General features: G+C 24.5%; 1 protein-coding gene across 2 annotated transcripts in view; it reads left to right on the plus strand.

Annotated features, from left to right (window-relative positions):
* Window positions 1–19,681, plus strand: part of LOC122505666 (protein lethal(2)essential for life) — a 33,753-nt gene extending 14,072 nt beyond the window's left edge. Inside the window, exons 2-4 of one of the 2 annotated variants that reach the window (XM_043617440.1) lie at window positions 6,200–6,316; window positions 7,558–7,732; window positions 18,586–19,681. In XM_043617440.1, the coding sequence (XP_043473375.1) occupies window positions 6,200–6,316; window positions 7,558–7,732; window positions 18,586–18,780 (487 nt within the window). In that variant the 3' untranslated portion in view covers window positions 18,781–19,681. The remainder of the gene's footprint in view (window positions 1–6,199; window positions 6,317–7,557; window positions 7,733–18,585) is intronic. The other variant, XM_043617441.1, reaches the window with a different exon arrangement.
* Window positions 19,682–20,246: the final 565 nt, after the last annotated feature.

The raw sequence follows: 20,246 nt of genomic DNA on the forward strand, positions 1-20,246 counted from the left end.
TTTACGCTTCGTTTATCTTCATATATTGTTTCTCCTATTTTACTAAAAAGTAGAAAAAAAAATTAGAAACAAAAAAAAAAGTTGTCGTTGACAAATATTTTTTCCACGAATCACGAAAAATGAAACTATTTTTTTTTTTATTGTTTTAGGTTCAAAATTTACTCTGGCAATTTTTTTTTTAATTCCCTAGGGAAATAATGGAGGTTAAATTAGTGTCATTGGTATAAAAAAGTGAAATAATTCGAGGTGGGGGATTTTTTTAACTCACTAGGGAAATAAAAGAGCGTAAATTAGTGTCATCGGTCAAAAAAATAAAATAAGCTTAGCGTCGACGCTAACTTTGGGGGATATTTATTAATTCTAAGATTAACGCTCCTTAAGTTAGCGTCGACGCTGAGCGTTGACAAATATTTTCTCCACGCTTCTAGAAAAAAATAAAACACTTTTTTTCGGTCGAAGAAGACGCTGAGCGTCGACGCTAACTTCAGGGGACATTTATTAACTCTTTGATTAACGCTTCTAAAGTTAGCGTCGACGCTGAGCGTTGAAAAATATTTTTTCCACGCTTCTAGAAAAAAATAAAACACTTTTTTTCGGTCGAAGAAGACTCTTAGCGTCGACGCTAACTCTGGGGGATATTTATTAATTCTAAGATTAACGCTCCATAAGTTAGCGTCGACAAATATTTTTTTCACGCTTCCGAAAAATATAAAACCCTTTTTTTTGGTCGAAGAAGACGCTGAGCGTTGATGCTAACTTTAGGGAACATTTATTAACGCCCCTGAAGTTAGCGTCGACGCTAAGTGCCGATAAATATTTTTTCCACGCTTCCGAAAAGAATAAAACCCAATTTTTGATGATTTTAAGTTAAAAATCCTCTTGGGCGCTAATTTAACCTATTTTATTTCCCTAGGGAGTTAAAAAAATTTTTTTAACTCCCTAGGGAAATAAAAGAGATTAAATTAGCGCCATTGGTAAAAAAAACTCAAATAAGACGCTAATACCGTCGACGATAACTTCAGGGCTATGGATCATGAAAATAGAAGTGAGACTAATTTAAAAAAAAGAATGTATGTAGAAGTGAGGCTAATGCAAAAAATAAAAATAGAAGTGAGAACAAAAATAAGGTTTCTTTGAATCATTAGATGATGTATGTCACAAAATGCATCGATTTTTGGTTAAAGAGAACGATTTGTTTTAATTTTATTCGAAATTGCTCGAATTGGCTTTTTTCGAAAGTGGAGGGGGGAAATTTCATTTCTTTCTATGGATTTAATTGCGAGTCTTAATTACTTGTTGGTGATGATGATGATGATGATGATGCTTTGCTTCGTGGTACCAATTTGTAATGACCATTTTTTGCTGTGTTTTTTGTGATTCATTTTTAGGAAAAGAATTAGAAAACTCGTATAAATAAATGTATATGTATTCAGGAATATATATATATAACACACGCTCGCTTTCGAAAGCTGGTTTTCGTTTTCGGTGTCAGTGTCAGAATTACATATATGGCGCTGTGGTTTACGAGATCAGTCAAGGGACAGGATTTATTTTTATACTAATGCCATTTTATTCAACAAGGCCAAGTTTACCGGTTAGCAAGGTTCTTTACCATAAAGAGACATATTTTCCTTTTGACCCTCAATTCAATTAAAAAAAACCCCGTCCCCACTTATTTTTTGATTCTACCCCCCTCCCCCCTGACTACCAGTTTAATTAAATTTTCTTTTATTAATTTTCCCCAACAATCACAATTATTTTTAATATTTAAAAGAATTTTTTAAAATTTCTGAAAAAAATTTATTTTGTTTTTAAATTCAAATTTTATTACCATGATAATAATGTCCCTGAAGTTGGCGTCGACGCTAAGTGTCAAAAACTATTATTTGGCGTCTTTAAAGATCGATAAAACAATAACTTCATTTTTTTCATTCAATTTGGGAATTAAGATTTACCAGGTTTTTGACTTAAAAATTTTGAAACAAATTGTTCCATTTTATTTTTTCTCTTTTTGGGGGAAAAAAATTTTTTTTTTTTTTGATTCTCAGCTTCAACGGACTTTGATTGATAATTTTAATAATATTGAATCAATTTCTGAAATTTTGGGGAGATAATTTTTAGAATTTTTATATACTGAATATATTCGAATATTTTCTTAGAACGAAACACTTTTGTTTTAGTGAAAATAAGAATCGGAGTAATATTGATTAAGCATTTTGTGGAGATTATTTTATTTTATTTCTCTCTCATTCTCTCAATTTCGTAAATCGTCGAAAGGATTGTATTGTGTCACGAAGCGATTCGAAAAAGCACAGGACGAGAAAAAAAATTATTATGTGAAACACGAAAAATCGCGTGCAAAGAGTTGAACGACTTTTTGGCCTGAAAATAGTAATTCCAATGCTAAAAATATAATAATTTTTAGGGGGGAAAAAATAAAAATACAATACAATAATTATTTCGGTCTGATTTTTTGTATTATAGTAATTATGTTAATTCGTATTTTCTTTATATTTAAAAAAACTAAAAAAAAGATCATTTTTTGCTTTTTCGAGAATTTGCAATTACATTAAATTCGACAATAGTTGAAATAAAAAAAAAATTATTCACAAAAGTTTAAAAAAATTTTTTAGAAATAATTCAAGAAATTTCAATAAAATTCTTTGGAACGTATCAATTAATTTTTGAACATTTTTCGAAATTCAATTATTTTTAATATTTACTATTTTCATAAAATTTTCCAAAAGAATTTAATTCTAAATAATCTTGAATACTTTACAAACATTCAATTATTTAAAATACAATTTTAAAAAAAATTTTCTATAATATTTAGTTATTTTCACAAATAATAAAATTCTTCAGCGCTGAAATTCAATTATTTTCACAAATAATAACATATTTTCCACGGGAATTCAATTTTAAAAAAATTCGCTAAGATTCTTGGCAAATATTTAATTATTATATAATAAATACTAAATTTTATTTCCAAGAATTCAATTATTTACAATTTTCATAAAACTGTTCTCAGAAATTCAATTATTTAAAAAAAAAATTTTTATTTTCTTGACAAAAATTTATTTATATAAAAAGCTGAAAATTCAATTATTATTTTGCTGAAATTCAATTATTTTTACAAAAAGTAAATTTTTTATGGGAATTTAAGTATTTAAAAAAAATTAAATATTTCTCTTCGCCAAAATTCAATTATTTTCAGTAAAAATAAAATTTTTTACAGAATTTCAATTATTTAAAAAAATTGTAAAAAGATTCGTCATAAAAAATTCAATTATTTTAATAAAAAGCAAAATTCTTCTCAGAAATTCAATTATTATCGCAAAAAATTAATTTTTTAATGGGAATTCAATTATTTGAACAAATTTTAACTAAATTCTTCGCAAGAATTCAATTATTTTATAATAAAGTCTAAATTTCTTTCCCCAAAATTCAATTATTTACAATTTTCATAAAACTCTTCTCAGAAATTATATTATTTAAAAAAAAAAATTTAAGAAGACTCTTCACAAAAATTCATTTACATAAAAAGCTGAAAATTTAATTATTATTTTGCAGAAATTAAATTATTTTCACAAAAAGTTAATTTTTTTATGCGGGAATTTAAGTATTTAAAAAAATTAAATGAATTTCTTTTCCGAAATTCAATTATTTTCACTAAAAATACAATTTTTTACAGAAATTCAATTATTTACAAAAATTTTTTAAAAATTCATGATAAAAATTCAATTATTTTATAATAAAAAGCAAAATTCATCATAAAAATGCAATTACTTTATATTTTATAATAAAAAGCAAAATTCTTCTCAGAAATTTAATTATTTTTACAAAAAAATAATTTTTTTAATGGGAATTCAATTTGTTTGAAAAAATTTTAACAAAATTCTACGCAAGAATTCAATTTTTTTTCATAAATAATAAATTTCTTCTTAGGAATTCAATTACTTTTAAAATTGTTTAATAACATTATCGTTTCAAGAATTCAATTATTTTCATAATAATAATAACAAAATTACTTTCAAATTTAAATTGTTTTTAAAAATTGTAATAAAATTAGCAGCAAGAATTCAATTATTTTAATAAATAAAATAACTCATCTCCAGATTTCAATTATATTTATGAATTTTTAATAAAATTAGTTGCAAAAATTCAATTATTTTCACAAATAATAAAATTCTTCTTCGCAAAAATTCAATTACTTTAAAAAATATTAAGAAAATGTTCATTGTTCGTAAAATCAATTATTTTCGTAAATAATAAAATTTTTCACTAGAATTCAATTATTTAACTAAATTTTGTTCAAATTCTCCGTAAGAATTCAATTATTTATAAATAATAAAATTCTTCTCGGAAATTCAATTATTATTGAATATTTTACGAAAATTCGTTGTAAGAATTCAATTATTTTCGTAAATTATGAAATTCATTGTACAATTTCAATTAAATTAAATTATTTTTAAAAATTTTGATAAAATCCTTTATAAGAATTCAATTATTTTCGTAAATTATGAAACTCATCGGACAATTTCAATTAAATTAAATTATTTCAAAAATTTTGATAAAATTCTTTATAAGAAATTTAATTTCAAGAAATATTCAATTATCAATAAATTATTTACTTTTGTACTTGAATAATTGAATTCACTTAAAACTTTCTAAGAAGAATTGATTTAAAAATTGAATTTTATGTTACATTTTTAGATAATAATAGAGTATTAGAAGCATTAGTTCAATTCACTGTTTTTCTGATAGTATCAAATTGATACCAATCCGGATTAATTCGATGCGAAAAATTTGAATCAATTTATGATTTGATCCATACTTTTAGTATCAATTTGTTTGCTATTTGATACTTTCAAGTTAACAGCGCTTTTTTTTAAAGTTATGCATATTTTACCCTCGCGTTTGTTAGCGTTGAAGTAATGAGGCTAATTAATTTATATCGGTCCTGATTAACTCATGTCAGAATGTAGACAGTTTTGCGTCATTTATAATTTTGTATATAAAACCCCTAGGGTTCGATGAACTCTTCTCTTAAAACATCATATAATATTACTTCCGGTGTGTATTCCAACAGACGGCGCACAATCATTTATTTAAAGCGTCTCTATAAATAATTTATATTCTAGAATGCCCTATAATTTTATGGTTTTCTGTAACGAGGTCGTCTGCTTATTTTTCACTCCTGATGAAAAATGCCCGCATTCTCTCTATTTAAATACACAATCATTGTTTATAGTCGAACAACCTTAATTATTTATTCCACTGACAATTTTATTCAAACTATTTTTAGTTGGGAAATCTTTTGTTTGCTTTTAATTAGAAAATCTCTTCTGTATTTTTAATCTCTTGTATAGTTTCAATTGGAAAATCTCTTCTTTATTTTTAATTAGAAAATCTCTTGTATATCAATTGGAAAATCTCTTGTATTTTTTTAATTGGAAAATCTTTTCTATACTTTCAACTAGAAAATCTTTTGTCAATCAGTTCTTTATTGTAATTAATAATTATTATTTCTTGTAAATTTCGCTCTTTTCTTTCGTGTAAAATTTCTTTTCTTGTATTCTATTGTATTCTTTCGGAAATCGAATGGTTGTAGGTATTCTCACTCTTTTGGGGGAAAAATTACAGTAGTTTGGCATAACAAATTTTTTTGAGTACCAAAGATTCTTCAAAAACTTTATTTAGTTTAAATTTTAAAATACAATCCTTCCTCTATGAGGAAGCAATATTAAAAATTATTATGGCCTATGGTAAAAATTTAGTTTTTCTGCGGATATTAAATTGAGACAAACAAAGAATCAAAATCTCAGTTTTTTAAGGATCTCAAAATTGAGACAAAACACAAATTAAAAGTGTTGCGAAGCAACATTTGCGATTCGTTGTTTGTCTCAATTTTGATATCCGCAGAAGAACTGTGTAATAAAATACAAAAAGTTATTAAATGTTAATTAGAAAACTTGATTTTTGAAATGTTGCTTTGCAGCATCTTCTGCTTCATCGAAAAATAAAGAATTTTTGAAGAATATTTGGTATTGAAAAATCATAACCGAGTGATGGCATTTTTGATAAATAGTAAATTTATTGCGGCAACTGACAAATTACAAACAAAGAAATGAACTAACAAAAAATTTTAACAAATCCTTCTCTTTCTCTCCTCTCTCTTTGATTGCTACGATTGTGACAGCAAACACCAGACGAAGAGCAGCTCCGAACAGAGGACAACGACGACCTCCAAATCTGAGAGTTGGGATAAGACAGAGACCTCGAAACCAACGAGGTCCTCTTTCGACTGTTTTAAAAGGTGACACTTTCACACGCTGATCACAAAATTCCATCAGCACCTACGATCGTCATTAGTCTCTGATTTTCGCACCAAATCTTTATTCTGATATATAGAACACGTCTTGATTATATTTGTGGAACGCGATCTGGGTTCTTTTCAAATTCTCTTTCTCTTTCCCTCAATCCTCTTTTATTCCTCTCCTCTGCTTCATTTCTGCTTTGCAAGTTTCTATTTTTTCACTAATCAATTTATGAATTATTTTCCATTTTTATCATCTTCTCATTGAATTTCTGTTAATAATTTTTTTTTCATGTTCTTTCTTTTTTGTAACGAAATTATGAAGCTGAAACTACCAAGTTGTACCGACTTAATTTTTTGGATATTAAATTCTAACTTTTTTTTTGAAGATGTAAGTTGCATTCTTTAAAAATTTTATGTTTAAAAAAATATTTAACTGTAAAATTTAATTTACAAGAAAAATTAAGTGAATGCGTTTCAGCTTCATACCGAAATCGAAATTTTGTAGCATCCCTGAATATTTATTCGTTTTTAAGTTCCATTACTAAACAAAAGTATATTTGTGGTACTACTTTGTTGGTTTGAAAGTTTAAATCATTTTTTTTTCTGTAAAACTGTTTGTTAGAAACAAAATCTCATTTGTTTGTGAATTTGATTTTGTAAAAATTGTTGGTTCATGTATGTAATTTATTTCTCATTTTTTATACATGTAGTATGTATAGTTTAGAATTTAGTTTAGAATGTAGTTTTTCGAAAATTAATTTTTTTACTCGTTGAATCATTTCATTTTGTGTGTAGTATATATAGTTTTGTCTGTCGTAATAGTTCTCGCATATTAATTTCAGAAGTAGGATTTTTATTTTCGCAAAAATCAGGAATCATTTCCGCACCATCAGAATTCCACTGTATGTTATTAACGATTTTGGGACTTTTTTTATAGTTTTCATTTCAGATGCGCCTTTTCGTTTTTCTCCATTATCGATATTTCAGTTTTTATCGCATTTCAACATTGAATATTCAACCTGGTATTAGGATACATTACATTTTGTTGTATTTTCTTTTTTTTTGTATTTACGGACATTTTTTACATTATAGTTTCGATATAGAAATCATAAAACTGCATGGGAAGTGAACAGAAATCACTTCTGATTTCTGTTTTAGAAAATAGAATTTTCCTTTTTTTAAATTTGCTTTTCACAATTTCGGAAGAGGATTTTAATTTTAATTTTGAATTTCCGCAGTACCACGACGCAAAGCAACCAAAGTCAAAACAACGATTCGAACACCTGGTTGGATGGCTACAACAGTCCGCTCATTCAGGATGAGGGAAATAATAAAATGCTTAAACTCAGATTCGACGTCTCTCAATATACACCCGAGGAAATTGTCGTCAAAACTGTCGACAACAAATTGCTGGTGAGTAATCGAAGAAATTAACTTTTATAAAACAAATGAATCTCTTATGTTTGGAATTTATTGTTCCAATAGTGATGGACACTGAATTTTAGCAATACTACAATGAATACCGAACATAAGAGACTTGGGGTTCAAAAATTGTTGGAATGGTTTACAAGTTGACGGTATTCTAAAATGCTGTCAATGAACTTGAACAAGTGGATGAATCTGTAAAGAGTCAGACTTAACACTCGAGAATTCTTGTTCTTGTTCCTAGACTCGACCGCATGACAAGTGCGGCGATCTATCATCACTCGCGACGCTTTGGGAAACTGATTTTTCGATTTACTTTGAAGTAGCTTAAAATATCTTTAAAAAAAACTTTAAAATACTTTAATGTAGCTTAAAATATGTTAAAGAAACTTATTTTCGGTCAAAGTTACCGCCGATTAAAATTATCTTCGATTAAAATTATTGTTATGATCTTATGATTAAAATGATCTTCGGTCAAAGTTACCGCCGATTAAAATGATCTTCGGTCAAAGTTACCGCCGATTAAAATGATCTTCGGTTAAAGTTACCGCCGATTAAAATGATCTTCGGTCAAAGTTATACCGCCGATTAGAATTGTCTTCGGTTGAAGTTAAAATAAAATAATTTAGTTTGAACTTTGAATTAATATTTAAATTCTTGTTAAGCATTTAAATGTTAAATTATTAAGCGTTAAATGTTAAAAATTAGAAATGGGAAAGAATTTAAAACGTCGTTTTGAATAAAATGAAAAAATTAGCTTTCGTAGAAGATCCAGAATTCCGGGGAGTGACTCCAAGTCGTGTGGTTCAATTTTCAAGGCACGTCGTGTAGTTTAGAGTTGTCTGCAGAAATAGCCAGCTCCAAAAATAAGTAACGCTCGTCGTCGTCGTCACACCGACGAGTCGAAATAGTGTTGGCATTGTATAAAGAAGCTCTGAGAAATTCGCTTTTCGTATATATCCTAGCTCTCTAATTCTCTAATTTACAAAATCTAGAATTTTGACGAATTTCTACTTTTCAAAATTAGAAACTTTCCTTTCTTTACCAAACCGTTTTTACCAAAACATATCAATTTGGAAATAAAAATATTTGAAAATTTACTCATTCTCGAGTATAAATGGCAATTGCTGAAAAAATATTTGATTACAGAAACTTTATAGTGCCGTAACAAATTCGACATTTAGGAAAGAATGTTAAATTAGAAAAAGAAATTTGTAAAGTGTAGTAAAATTGTTTTTATTTTCGTAATACTTGGAGGAAATGAGAAAAAGTTTATAGTAGCTGTTGAAGAATGCATTAAGTTTGAAATTATTACGTTTTGAATACATTGAATGATGTTATGCAAGATGGACCAGATATAGCTTTGGTGTCAAGTTGTGCAACTTGAGGCAAAATATTGGAATGAATCACGCCAAATAACTCGTTTCTCTAGCTCTCTGCGAGAATTAATTCTGTAAATGCTACACAACTACATCGTGGAATTGAGAATTCTAAGTCGTATTGTCTTTTTAATTGAAATAAATGTTCAATATTAGTCAAATCCTCAAGAAAAAGTAGCTTTTATTGTCACAAATCTAAAAAAAAAGTATCCAAATCGAAATCGTGAAAAAACAAGGTTGCCACAGGTCAGGGAATTCACAGGGCTCGGATTGTGCGACTTTTTCGACTTTTTTTCGACTTTTCTAAGGAAATGTGACTTTTTTCGACTTTTTTGTGAAAAAATGCGACTAATCGACTTTTTCGAGATTTGTTTTAAAATGTTTTAATAAAATGCGAATGAAATTTAAAATTTCTTTTTAAATTTAAAGTAAAAAGTTTGAGTCAAAAAAATGTTCTGTTACATTTATTTATTTACAAATTTCTTTCAAATTTTTCGAAAACATCAATAACTTCTTTTTTAAATAAATATTTAATTATAATTTTTCCATAGGAATTAAAATCCTTTCAAATATTCAAATTCAAAACTTTTTGAAATTAAACAACTTATAATAATTAAAGATGACCGAGTGATAAAATCATTATAATTATTATTATAAGACTTTATAAAAAAAATATTTTTTAATTATTTTTTATGCAAATAATTGAATTATTGCGAACAAATTTATAAAACATTAGTAAGTAATTGAATTTTGTAGAAGAATGTTGATATTTACAAAAGATAATTGAAATTTTAAGGAGAATTTAAAAAAAAATTCTGAAAATAATTGAATTTCTGAGAAGAATTTTATTACTTTTGAAAATAATTGAATTTCTGCCGAAAATTTTATTAAAAGTTATGAAACTAATTGAATTCTTGCAAAGATTTTTATTAATAATTGAAAAAAAAATTTATTTCCTGTCAAAAATTCAATTAAATTTTTGCGAAGAATTTTATTAAAATTCCTTAAAATAATTAAACTTCCGCGAAGAAAATTTTGTTAATTATGAAAATAATTGAAATCTTGTAGAGAATTGATTTAAAATTTTTGAAAGTAATTAAATGTTTTCAATGAAATTTAATTAAAATTTTGTATTCAAAATAATTCAATTCTTATCATTAATTTAATCAAAATTTTTCAAAATAAATTGAATTTCTTGAGAAGAATTTTAGTAATAATTGAAAATAATTGAATTCTTACGATAAATTTGATGAATTTTCGAAAATAATTGATGTCATGCGAAGAGTTCAATTATTTTCTGAAAATATTTCAATTCCTTTCAAGAATTTTATTAATTTATAAAAAAAAATTACTGCCAAGAATTTTAAAGTTTTTTTTAAAAATAATTAAATTCTTGTAAAAAATTTTATTAATTTTAAAAAATAATTGAATTCCTGTGAATAATGTTAGTAATTTTGGCAGATAATTGAATTTCTGCGTAAAATTTTAATAAATGTTTTGAAAATAATTGAATTATTGCAAATATTTTTATTTATATTTCAAAATAATTGAATTCATAAGAAGAATTTTATTTCAAATTTGTGAAAATAATTGAATTTTTGCGAAGAATTTTAATACTTTTAAAAATAATTAAATTTCTAGGATGAATTTTATTATTTATAAAGATAATTGAAATTTTGACAAGAATATTATTAAAATTCTTTAATAATAATTGAATTTCAGAGAAGAATTTTATTATTCACAAAGATAATTGAAATTTTGAACAGATTTTTTTTTTAAATATTTAAAAGTAATTGAATTTTGCAGAAGAATTTTGATATTTATAAACAATTGAAATTTTGAGGAGAATTTAAAAAAAAATTTTGAAAATAATTGAATTTCTGTAAAGAATTGTATTATTTTTGCGAAGATAATTGAATTTTGCAAAGAATTTTATCAGAACTTTTGAAAACAATTAAATTTTTATGATGAATTTTATTATTTATAAAATTTTGAGGAAAAATTTAAAATAGTTTTTGAATATAATTGAATTTCTGCGAAGAATTTTATTACTTTTGAAAATAATTGAATTTTAAAGAAGAATTTTATTATTTATAAAGATAATTGAAATTTTGACAAGAATTTTATTAAATTTTTTTTAAATAATTGAATTTCGGAGAAGAATTTCATTATTTATAAAAATAATTGACATTTTAAAGAGAATTTTTTTTTTTAATGTTAAAATTAACTAATTAAAATTTTGCTATGAATTTTATTTAATTTTTTAAAATTTTATATCGGATTGTTTGATATTAATGTATCTGTTGTTGAGAAATGTGATTTTTTTTTTACAATTTTGACAATTTCGTGTTTCCTTTTTGTCGTTTTTTCTAAAATTTCATGCGACTTTTTTCCGACTTTTTTTTGGAAATTTTATGCGACTTTTTGTGACTTTTGTTGTAAATTTATGCGACTAAAGCGACTTTTTTTGAGTCTTAAAGACGATCCGAGCCCTGAATTCAGGAAAAAGTCTGGAAAAAAAATGTTTGTAACAACCCCAAAATAGTAGTAGATAGTTTTTCGAAAATAAGGACAAAAATTTAAGAATTCATTATTAATTAAAATTAATAATGTGAAATTAATGAAGAAAAAAAAATGAATTTCCGGTTGAGGCTACTGCCTTAGATTGTCTTTATCGAGCAAGTTGTCAACCGTATCTTAATGGCTTTGGAGTAAAAAATACAGGTGCAGGATATTTGACCGCACCCACCAAAGAGCAAATGATTCTCGTTCGTGTGAACTGAGGCGGGGCTTCTGCCTCTAATTACATTACGTAAACGACTAATTAGCAAGAATCTCCGTCACTTTAAATTCCCAATTATTCTCCCCTTTAAATTTCAATAATCCTCCCAACGCTCTTTTCTAAATTTATCAATTTTTCTCTTGTTAAGACTCTCTTCTCTCGTTATCACTCTTAATAACGAGACAACTATTATTGACTATAATAATTATTATTCATTAAAGTTTTCTTAATTTTTCCGCAATAATGGTTAAATTTTCCAATTATTTTGTCCAATAATTTGTAATTAATTTTGACAATTTTGACATATTGTTATAGATTCAAAACTCTTCGATTTTTCTGCAGATATCAAATTGAGACAAAAAACGAATCGTTTTTTGTCTCAATTTGATATCTGCAGAAAAATTATGTTCCAATAAAAGGAAAGTTGCATAATAAAAATCTGTTAGAAATGTTTAAAGATTTATAAGGTTATTTGGAATATTAAACATCAGAGAAATTTATAATTGAAGAAAGAGGGAAAAGGGATAGAGTTTTTGATAATAATGAATAAGGAATAAGTTACAGAGTTTAGACTCGAGTTACTCATTTCCGCCTTTATAGCAATTATCGATCCCGAAGTTGGTCGTAAAAGACCAAAAGCTAAAGCATCATCACGCGAACCCATGTGCGACTCGTTAAAGGTAATCCTAGAACTCAGACGACAGAAAGGAGCCGGAGGTTTTATAGACTAACATATACAACGGCAATAGTGAAAGAACATGCGGAATGACAACTCTTGTAATTCAACTCGCGATCTAACCTTTTCTGGTATCACCTTTCCATACACATTTTTCATCATTTTTTTCATACACCTCCAGATATTTTTCTTCCGTTAATTTAATTCACTCTTTGGATCGCATTTTTTTGATGTAAAAAAAACTTTTTTCGTAGTTACATTAAAAACATTGCCTCATGAGACATTGCTGCAAGTTTAGATGCTGTTGAGGTTCTTTTGTCTGATTTTTGTATCGATTGGTTTAAAGAAAGTAATTTTGGGTTAAAGATGTCAAAAAAGTTGTGATGATTCACAGTTTGGATGAAAGAGGTTCGGATCGATGTTCGAATAAGAATTGAATTTAAGAAAATCGAGAAGGAAAGTGATTTTTTCTTAATATACAGATTAATAGCGATCAATTTCTGTAAATTGAGAAAATGTCGAAAGCAGAGGAAAAAATAGGAAAATGACATCATTTGATGATGATGGAATAACGTGACTCGTCAACTATAGAACCTATAGAATATTGGAAGAGATCATATACTTGAAACTTGAAAATTTAGCCTCGAAGGGACCCCTTAAGGTTCGTCTGACCAAGAGAAAATCGACCTGAGACCTTGAAAGTACTTTTAGCTTCTGTCACTATGCTAATATTCGTTAAAACATTCCAAGGGTCCTCGAAAAAGCGAAAATCGAATATGTAAAAATTTCTTTTGAATCAGAAAAAGAATTTAATCTTTGATAATGCATTCTTCTGTTCTCCAAGAAAATCGAAAAATCAGGCCTAGAAGTAACGCGATTTTTTATATTTTTTGACACTTTTTTTACCACCCTACTATTTTGCAACTATTTTTTACTATTTTTTACTATTTTTTTACTATTTTTGCTCTTTTTTACAATTTTTAATATTTTTCTTACTGTTCTTGCTATTTTTGATTATTTTTACTATTTTTAAAATTAAGTTACTAATGACACTTATTACGTTCAAAAAAACCTCTAATGGTAATATTATTTTAAACAAGATATCTACTCTTCAATATTATTATTTTATTAAAATTTTGTGAAATAATAATAAATAATTCTAATTGCAATTTGCAAATAATAAAAATAAAAAAAAAATAATAATTCTAACAATAATAAAAATTCTTCGTAAAAATTTAAATATTTTCGAAAATTTTAATATAATTCTTCAAAAGAATTCAATTCTTTACAATTTTCATAAAACTTTCATCAAAATTCTTCGCAGAAATTCAATTACATATTTTTAAAAATATTTTTAAGAAAATTTTTCTCAAAAATTCAATTATTTTCATAATTTATAAAATTGTTCTCAGGAATTCAATTATTTTCCAAAATTTAAATAGAATTTGTTCTATGTAAAAATTCAATTATTTTCATAAATAATAAAATCCATATCATGAATTTAATTATTTTTAAAATTTTAATAAAATTCTTCCAAAAATTCAATTATTTTTGAAAATTTTAATATATTTCTTCCAAAAGAATTCAATTATTTACAATTTTCAAGAAAATTTTCATCAAAATTCATCTCAGAAATATTCAATTATTTTCAAAAATATTTTTAAGAAAATTTTTCGCAAAAATTCAATAATTTTCAGAAAAAAATTGAGTTTTCAATGGTAATTGAATTATTTGAATAAATTTTGATAAAATTATTCTCAAAAATTCAATTATTTTTCAAAATTTAAATAAAATTTATTGCAAGAATTCAATTATTTTCATAAATAAGAAAATTCTTCTCAGGAATTTAATTATTTTCATAAATAAGAAAATTATTCTCAGGAATTCAATTATTTTAAAAATTTTAATAAAATTCTTCACGAAAATTCTATTATTTTAATTAACACTAAATTTCGTTTGCAAACATTCAATTATTTTCGAAAATTTTAATATATTCCTTCAAAAGAATTCAATTATTTACAATTCTTGTAAAACTTTCATCAAAATTCAATTAATTGAATAAATTTTGATATAATTCTTGTCAAAAATTCGATTACTTTAATTAATACTAAATTTCGTTTGCAAAAATTCAATTATTTTCCAAAATTTTAATATAATTCATCAAAAGAATTCAATTATTAACAATTTTCATATAACTTCTATAAAATTCTTCCCATAAATTCAATTATTTTTAAAATTTTAATAAAATTCTTCTCAAAAATTCAATTATTTTCATAAATTATAAAATTGCTCTCAGGAATTCAATTATTTTTCAAAAATTTTAATAAAATTTATTGCAAGAATTCAATTTTTTTTAAATATAACAAAACTCATTGCAGGGTTTAAATTAATCAATGTTAAGAAATATTAAATTATTTAATGAATTATGTAATTTGTATTTAATTTTTGAGAATTTGAAATTAAAAATTTAGAAAATAATAATTGAATTTTGCAAAAATTTTTAATTCAAGTCATTAGTAGGATAAATAATTTTTATGAAAATTAGGAAAAAGTCAGACAATAATAATCAATAAATAAATATATGAAATAAATAAAGTAAATAAAAAAATATAATTGAATTAACAATGAAAAAACAGTAAATAATTGTCAAAGAAACAATAAAATTAAATAAGAGAAAATAGAAGAGAAAAAAATTTTGCAAAAGTAGCAGTAAAAGAAGAAAGTTCACAATAGAAAAAAAAATTTTCAACTGTCAAAAAGTCAGTCGCCTACACTCTTGTGACCAATGAGAGAGCCGTCAAGGTTGAAAGCCAGTGGTCGAGGTTCCGTTTCTAAATACGTTGATGACTGAACAGCCAGTCGTTTATACACATTATGCTTACAAGGCGCGATTCACTATATTTAAAAAAAAAGAAGAATGTTAATATTAGCGGTAATATTTTACCTGACTGCTCTTGTAAAAATATTTACTTTAGACTCTCGCAGTAATTCTTCAGAAAGTGCTAAAACGTCAGACCAAGACCGTATTACATTTTTTTCCCCACATGTTTTTCATTCAAACACATAACTATATAGTAAATCATCTAAATTCCCACAAATTTTCTATAATCTCAAAAAAGGGGAAAATGCTAATTTAGTCTTAATTTTCGAAAAAAATAATTTCTTTGTAAATAAATAAAAATTAAAAAATTAAATATTCAATTAAATAATAATTAAAATTGAATATTAATTTAGCGGGAAGAAAATGACTGCTTTTGACCCGGATTTTCGTGAGTGACAGTAGATAAAAGAAAAATGATTTAATTTTACAAGTCGTTGAGAGGTCGAGGGTCTTTAGAAAGTGGGTCAATGTGTAAATGATAAAATGCGAGAATATTTACTATCCTTAAAGTAGGACGCAAGGAAGAAATAACAACGTTATTTTCCGTCTGGTTTATTGAAGGGTGGAAAATGAAGGAGGGAAACGGAAATTATGTCAATCGTGGCGCCGGGAACACAAACTTTTGTCAATATTGTCTCACTTTGCTTTTTACGGAATTTTTTCTCTTTTTTTGTTTCATTATTTTTTACTTATATAATTTTTTTGTTTTATTATTTTTTCCTTTAGTTTTTTACTTTATTTTTTTGGTATTTTATTTACTATTTTTGTTTACTTTAGTATTTTTTTCCTTTACTACTTTTTTACCTCAATATTTTTTTATTTTACTTCCTTTTTTTGCTTTATAATTTTTTTACTTCATTATTTTTCTTCTTTTTTACTACTTTTGTTTACTTACTTTGTTTACTAACTTTCTTATTTTTTACTAAATTATTTATTATTATTATTTATTATTATACTCCTTTACTGCTTTTATTTTACTTAACTATTTTTTTATTTTACTTTTTTTACATCCTTTTATTAATTTATTATTAAAATGACGGAAAAAATAATGAAATAAAAAAATAAATAATAATAAAGTAAAAAAAAGGAAGTAATAAGAAAAATAGAAATAAAACAATTGTGAAATAAATGTTTTACAAAAGATGTGCAAGATATAACTTTCGAAATAAGTTTCTTTTCTATGATAAAAATAATGTTTTGAGAATTGTTTAAAATATAATTTACAAATCGTAAATATTGCTTCTCGTTTAGATGTAAAATCGAGTCTCTTTAAACCTGTCACGAAATCCACTTTTTTTGTTTGTTTTTTCTTTTTTTTTCTTACAATATTTATGAGCGGCTGTTTAAACACACGATGTTGCAATTCAACATTCAAATATTGTCACGTTAATTTTTTCTGTTGATAAGCTTCCGACAAAAATTTGTTAGTCTTCACAAATTTCTTTATTTTGTAATTCTATTTTTTCCAAAATTTAATTTATATTTGGTACAATTTTTATCGTTCATTTATTTTTATTTTTTCTATTTTTTAGACTTGTTTGTATTTTTTAGACTTATTTTTATTTTTCAGATTTTATTTTAATTTTAATTTTAATTTTAATTTTAATTTTTCCATTTTCAGTTTTCTTGTTTTCAATTTTTAGTCTTATTTTTACTTCTTAGTTTTTTTTTTGGTTTTATTTTTTCTAATTTTTAATTTTCTTGTTTTTATTTTTCAGTTCTTTTTCTTTTTAATATTTTTTTAGTTTTGTTTCTTTTTTATTAGTTTTTGTTTTTATTTTTTCGTTTTCTCGTTTTTATTTTTTCTATTTTATAGTTTTCTTGTTTTTAATTAGAAAAAAAAATAGAAAAAAATAGAATTCTCAAAATTGAGATATCGAAAAGTAAATTTTTTACTTCCTATAATTATTTTAAGAGTTTCGAATTTTCTTCGAGGAAAAATTCCGCATTAGTTCAAAATTACTGACCTACTCTATTTATACATATTAAATAGAAAAGTCCTACGCATGGTCAGACGCTTTATATTTTTCAGTTGAGTCAGACATTGCAGACTTACAAATCGATTCTTTTCTTCTTTTAGCTCTTTGGGTTTATTTATTTTCATGACTCTTGTTTCATGAATAAAATTCAAACTGAGTCACGATTGTCGGGATAATTTCCACCCACCTCGATTAATCTCCAACCTCCATATAATGCAATTCAGAAAAAAAAATTTAAGATTTTTTTCTGAATTTTTTTAAAGAAAAAAAATTTTTTCTAAATTTTTTTTTAAATAAAAAAAAAATTGTTTACAATAAATTGAATAATAAAATAAAATTTTGTTTACAATCACTTCACAATTTCTGCGGCTGAAAATACAAAAAAAAAGAATATTAATTAATTATTAATTAATATTATTAATATTAATATTATTATTAATTTAAATTAATTTTATTTATTACATTTCGAAATTTATTTTATTTACCTACTTATTTTTTATTTTATTTTCCATTTAATTTATGATTTTGAATTTATTTCTGGCAAAGGTCACGAAAGGAGTGCGTCAAGCGGGACGCGATCGATTTTCGCTGGTCAAGCAAAAAACTTGATCCAGAATTCTTGACTTTTCAATTTTTACTGATTTCATTCATGCAGTTCATCTTGATATGAAAAACGATGAATAATAAAATAAAAAAATATTTAAAAATATAAAAATGAAAATTATTATTTAAAAAATTTTTTTTTTTAACATTAATAATGAAAATAATAATATTAATAATATTAATAATAATGTAAAATAATAGAAATAATACCAAAAAAATAAGGAAAATAAAACGAAAACATTCGGACAATGAATAAAAATGTTTATTAAACTAACAAAAAATAAAATTAATAATAGAAATAATACAAAAAAAAAAATCAAATTATCTAATAAATTCTTTCTTCGATTTTAGGATTTTAGGAATTGATTAAAAAAATTCTGTCAAATATTTCAAGAAAGGAAAAAAGAAATTCAATAAATAATTATTGTTAAATTCGTAAATTTGTTTGGAAAAATAATTTTTTTAACGAAAGTTTTTTTACTGCATTGAAAATAAAAAATAATAAAGAATAAAAATTCTAATTCGCTTTTTTCTTTTTTAGGTGCACGCCAAGCATGAGGAGAAATCTGAAACTAAATCAGTCTACAGAGAATACAACAGAGAATTCCTTCTTCCAAAAGGAACCAATCCGGAGAGCATTAAATCCTCATTGAGCAAGGATGGCGTTCTCACCGTTGAAGCACCTTTGCCAGCAATCGGCCAGGGAGAGAAACTCATCCCAATTGCGCACCAGTAAATTATTAAAAAAAAACATACGCCCATAAATGATTGTTAAGTCATAATTTTTTGGTTTCCCCCCACCCCTACTTCGAGTCCCTTTTCCTCCTCGACGTTTTTTTTCAATTCTTCTCCAAAAAAAAAAAATTGTTTTCAAAAATATTTTCGGCACAAAAAAAAATAAAAACTTTTGTGAAAATTATTTTCGTTGCGGAAAAAACAACGTTTTTCAAAAAAACACTATTTTCGACGGAAAAACAAAAATATTTTCCCTAAAATCTATTTTCTTTTTTGAAAAAAAATAATTATTATTGTCATTTAGAGAAAAAAAATATTGTACTTTATCTTCGTTTCTTTCCCCTCTTCGCTGAATTTTATTTTTCCGAAAAAATCCAAGTAAAAATAATTTTGTTAATTAAAATTCTTTTCTCGCGTTTTTTTCGCAAATAAATCGACGACGATGCCTATATATTTGTAACAACGAAGACTTTTTTTATATACACGAAGTTACGAACGCGAAGGAAGGATTTATTTTTGTTAAACAAAAAAAAAACAGAAATTCTTTGCGAAAATTTTACTGTAATTCTGTACTTTTTACGAGGAACAGATTTTCAGTGAAAGATATAATAAGTTTGCTGCTTTTTGGGGAAAAATAAATTATATTTGACCAATTAAAAATTATTGCGGAAGAGAAAAAATATTGAAACACGATTTTTCGAACGTTTGTGAGGAAAATGTAAATTATAATATTTTTCTTTCGAGAATGAATATATTATAGAATTGATAAAAAAAACAAACCTTCGAAAGCATAGCGTATGTAAGCATTATATAATTAATATTATTTATGAATATTTTAATACTTTCGAAAGAACGTAATATTTAATGAAAATGGAGATAAATAAAATTGGATTTTAAAATGATAGTTTTCTCATTATTTTCGTTGCTAAAATTCCTATTTTTGTACTAAAATTGAAACTAATTTTATTTACTAATTTTATTGAGACTAATTATATTTAAACTAAATTTATTCAAAAAAATTTTACTTAAACTAATAATTTATTTATTTATTTAAAAAACATAATTTAATTAATAAGAAATTGATTAATTTTAATAATTTAAAAAATTAAAAATAAAACCACAGTGAAATAACAAATTCTTTTCGAAATTCAATATTAATATTGAAAAATTTTACTGATGAATTCGAATTATTTCGAAATTTTTAAATGAGATATAATTAAATATCTATTATTTTTCAAAAATTATTACAAAATATTTTTAGAAATGTAATTATAAGAATTGTTTTACTTTTAATATTTAAAAATCAATTATTTTCAATAGTTTCGGTGGCATATTTTCAACAATTCATTTTAATAAATTTAAAAAAAATCGAGAAGAGTCACAATTATAATTATTATAAGAACTTGAATTTTTTGTCTTTAAATAATTGAATTCTCAAAGAATTTTCTAAAAATAATCGAAAATAAT

The sequence above is a fragment of the Leptopilina heterotoma genome, unplaced genomic scaffold, assembly GCF_015476425.1.
Source record: "Leptopilina heterotoma isolate Lh14 unplaced genomic scaffold, ASM1547642v1 Lhet_361, whole genome shotgun sequence".
NCBI classification, from domain to species: Eukaryota; Metazoa; Arthropoda; class Insecta; order Hymenoptera; family Figitidae; genus Leptopilina; species Leptopilina heterotoma.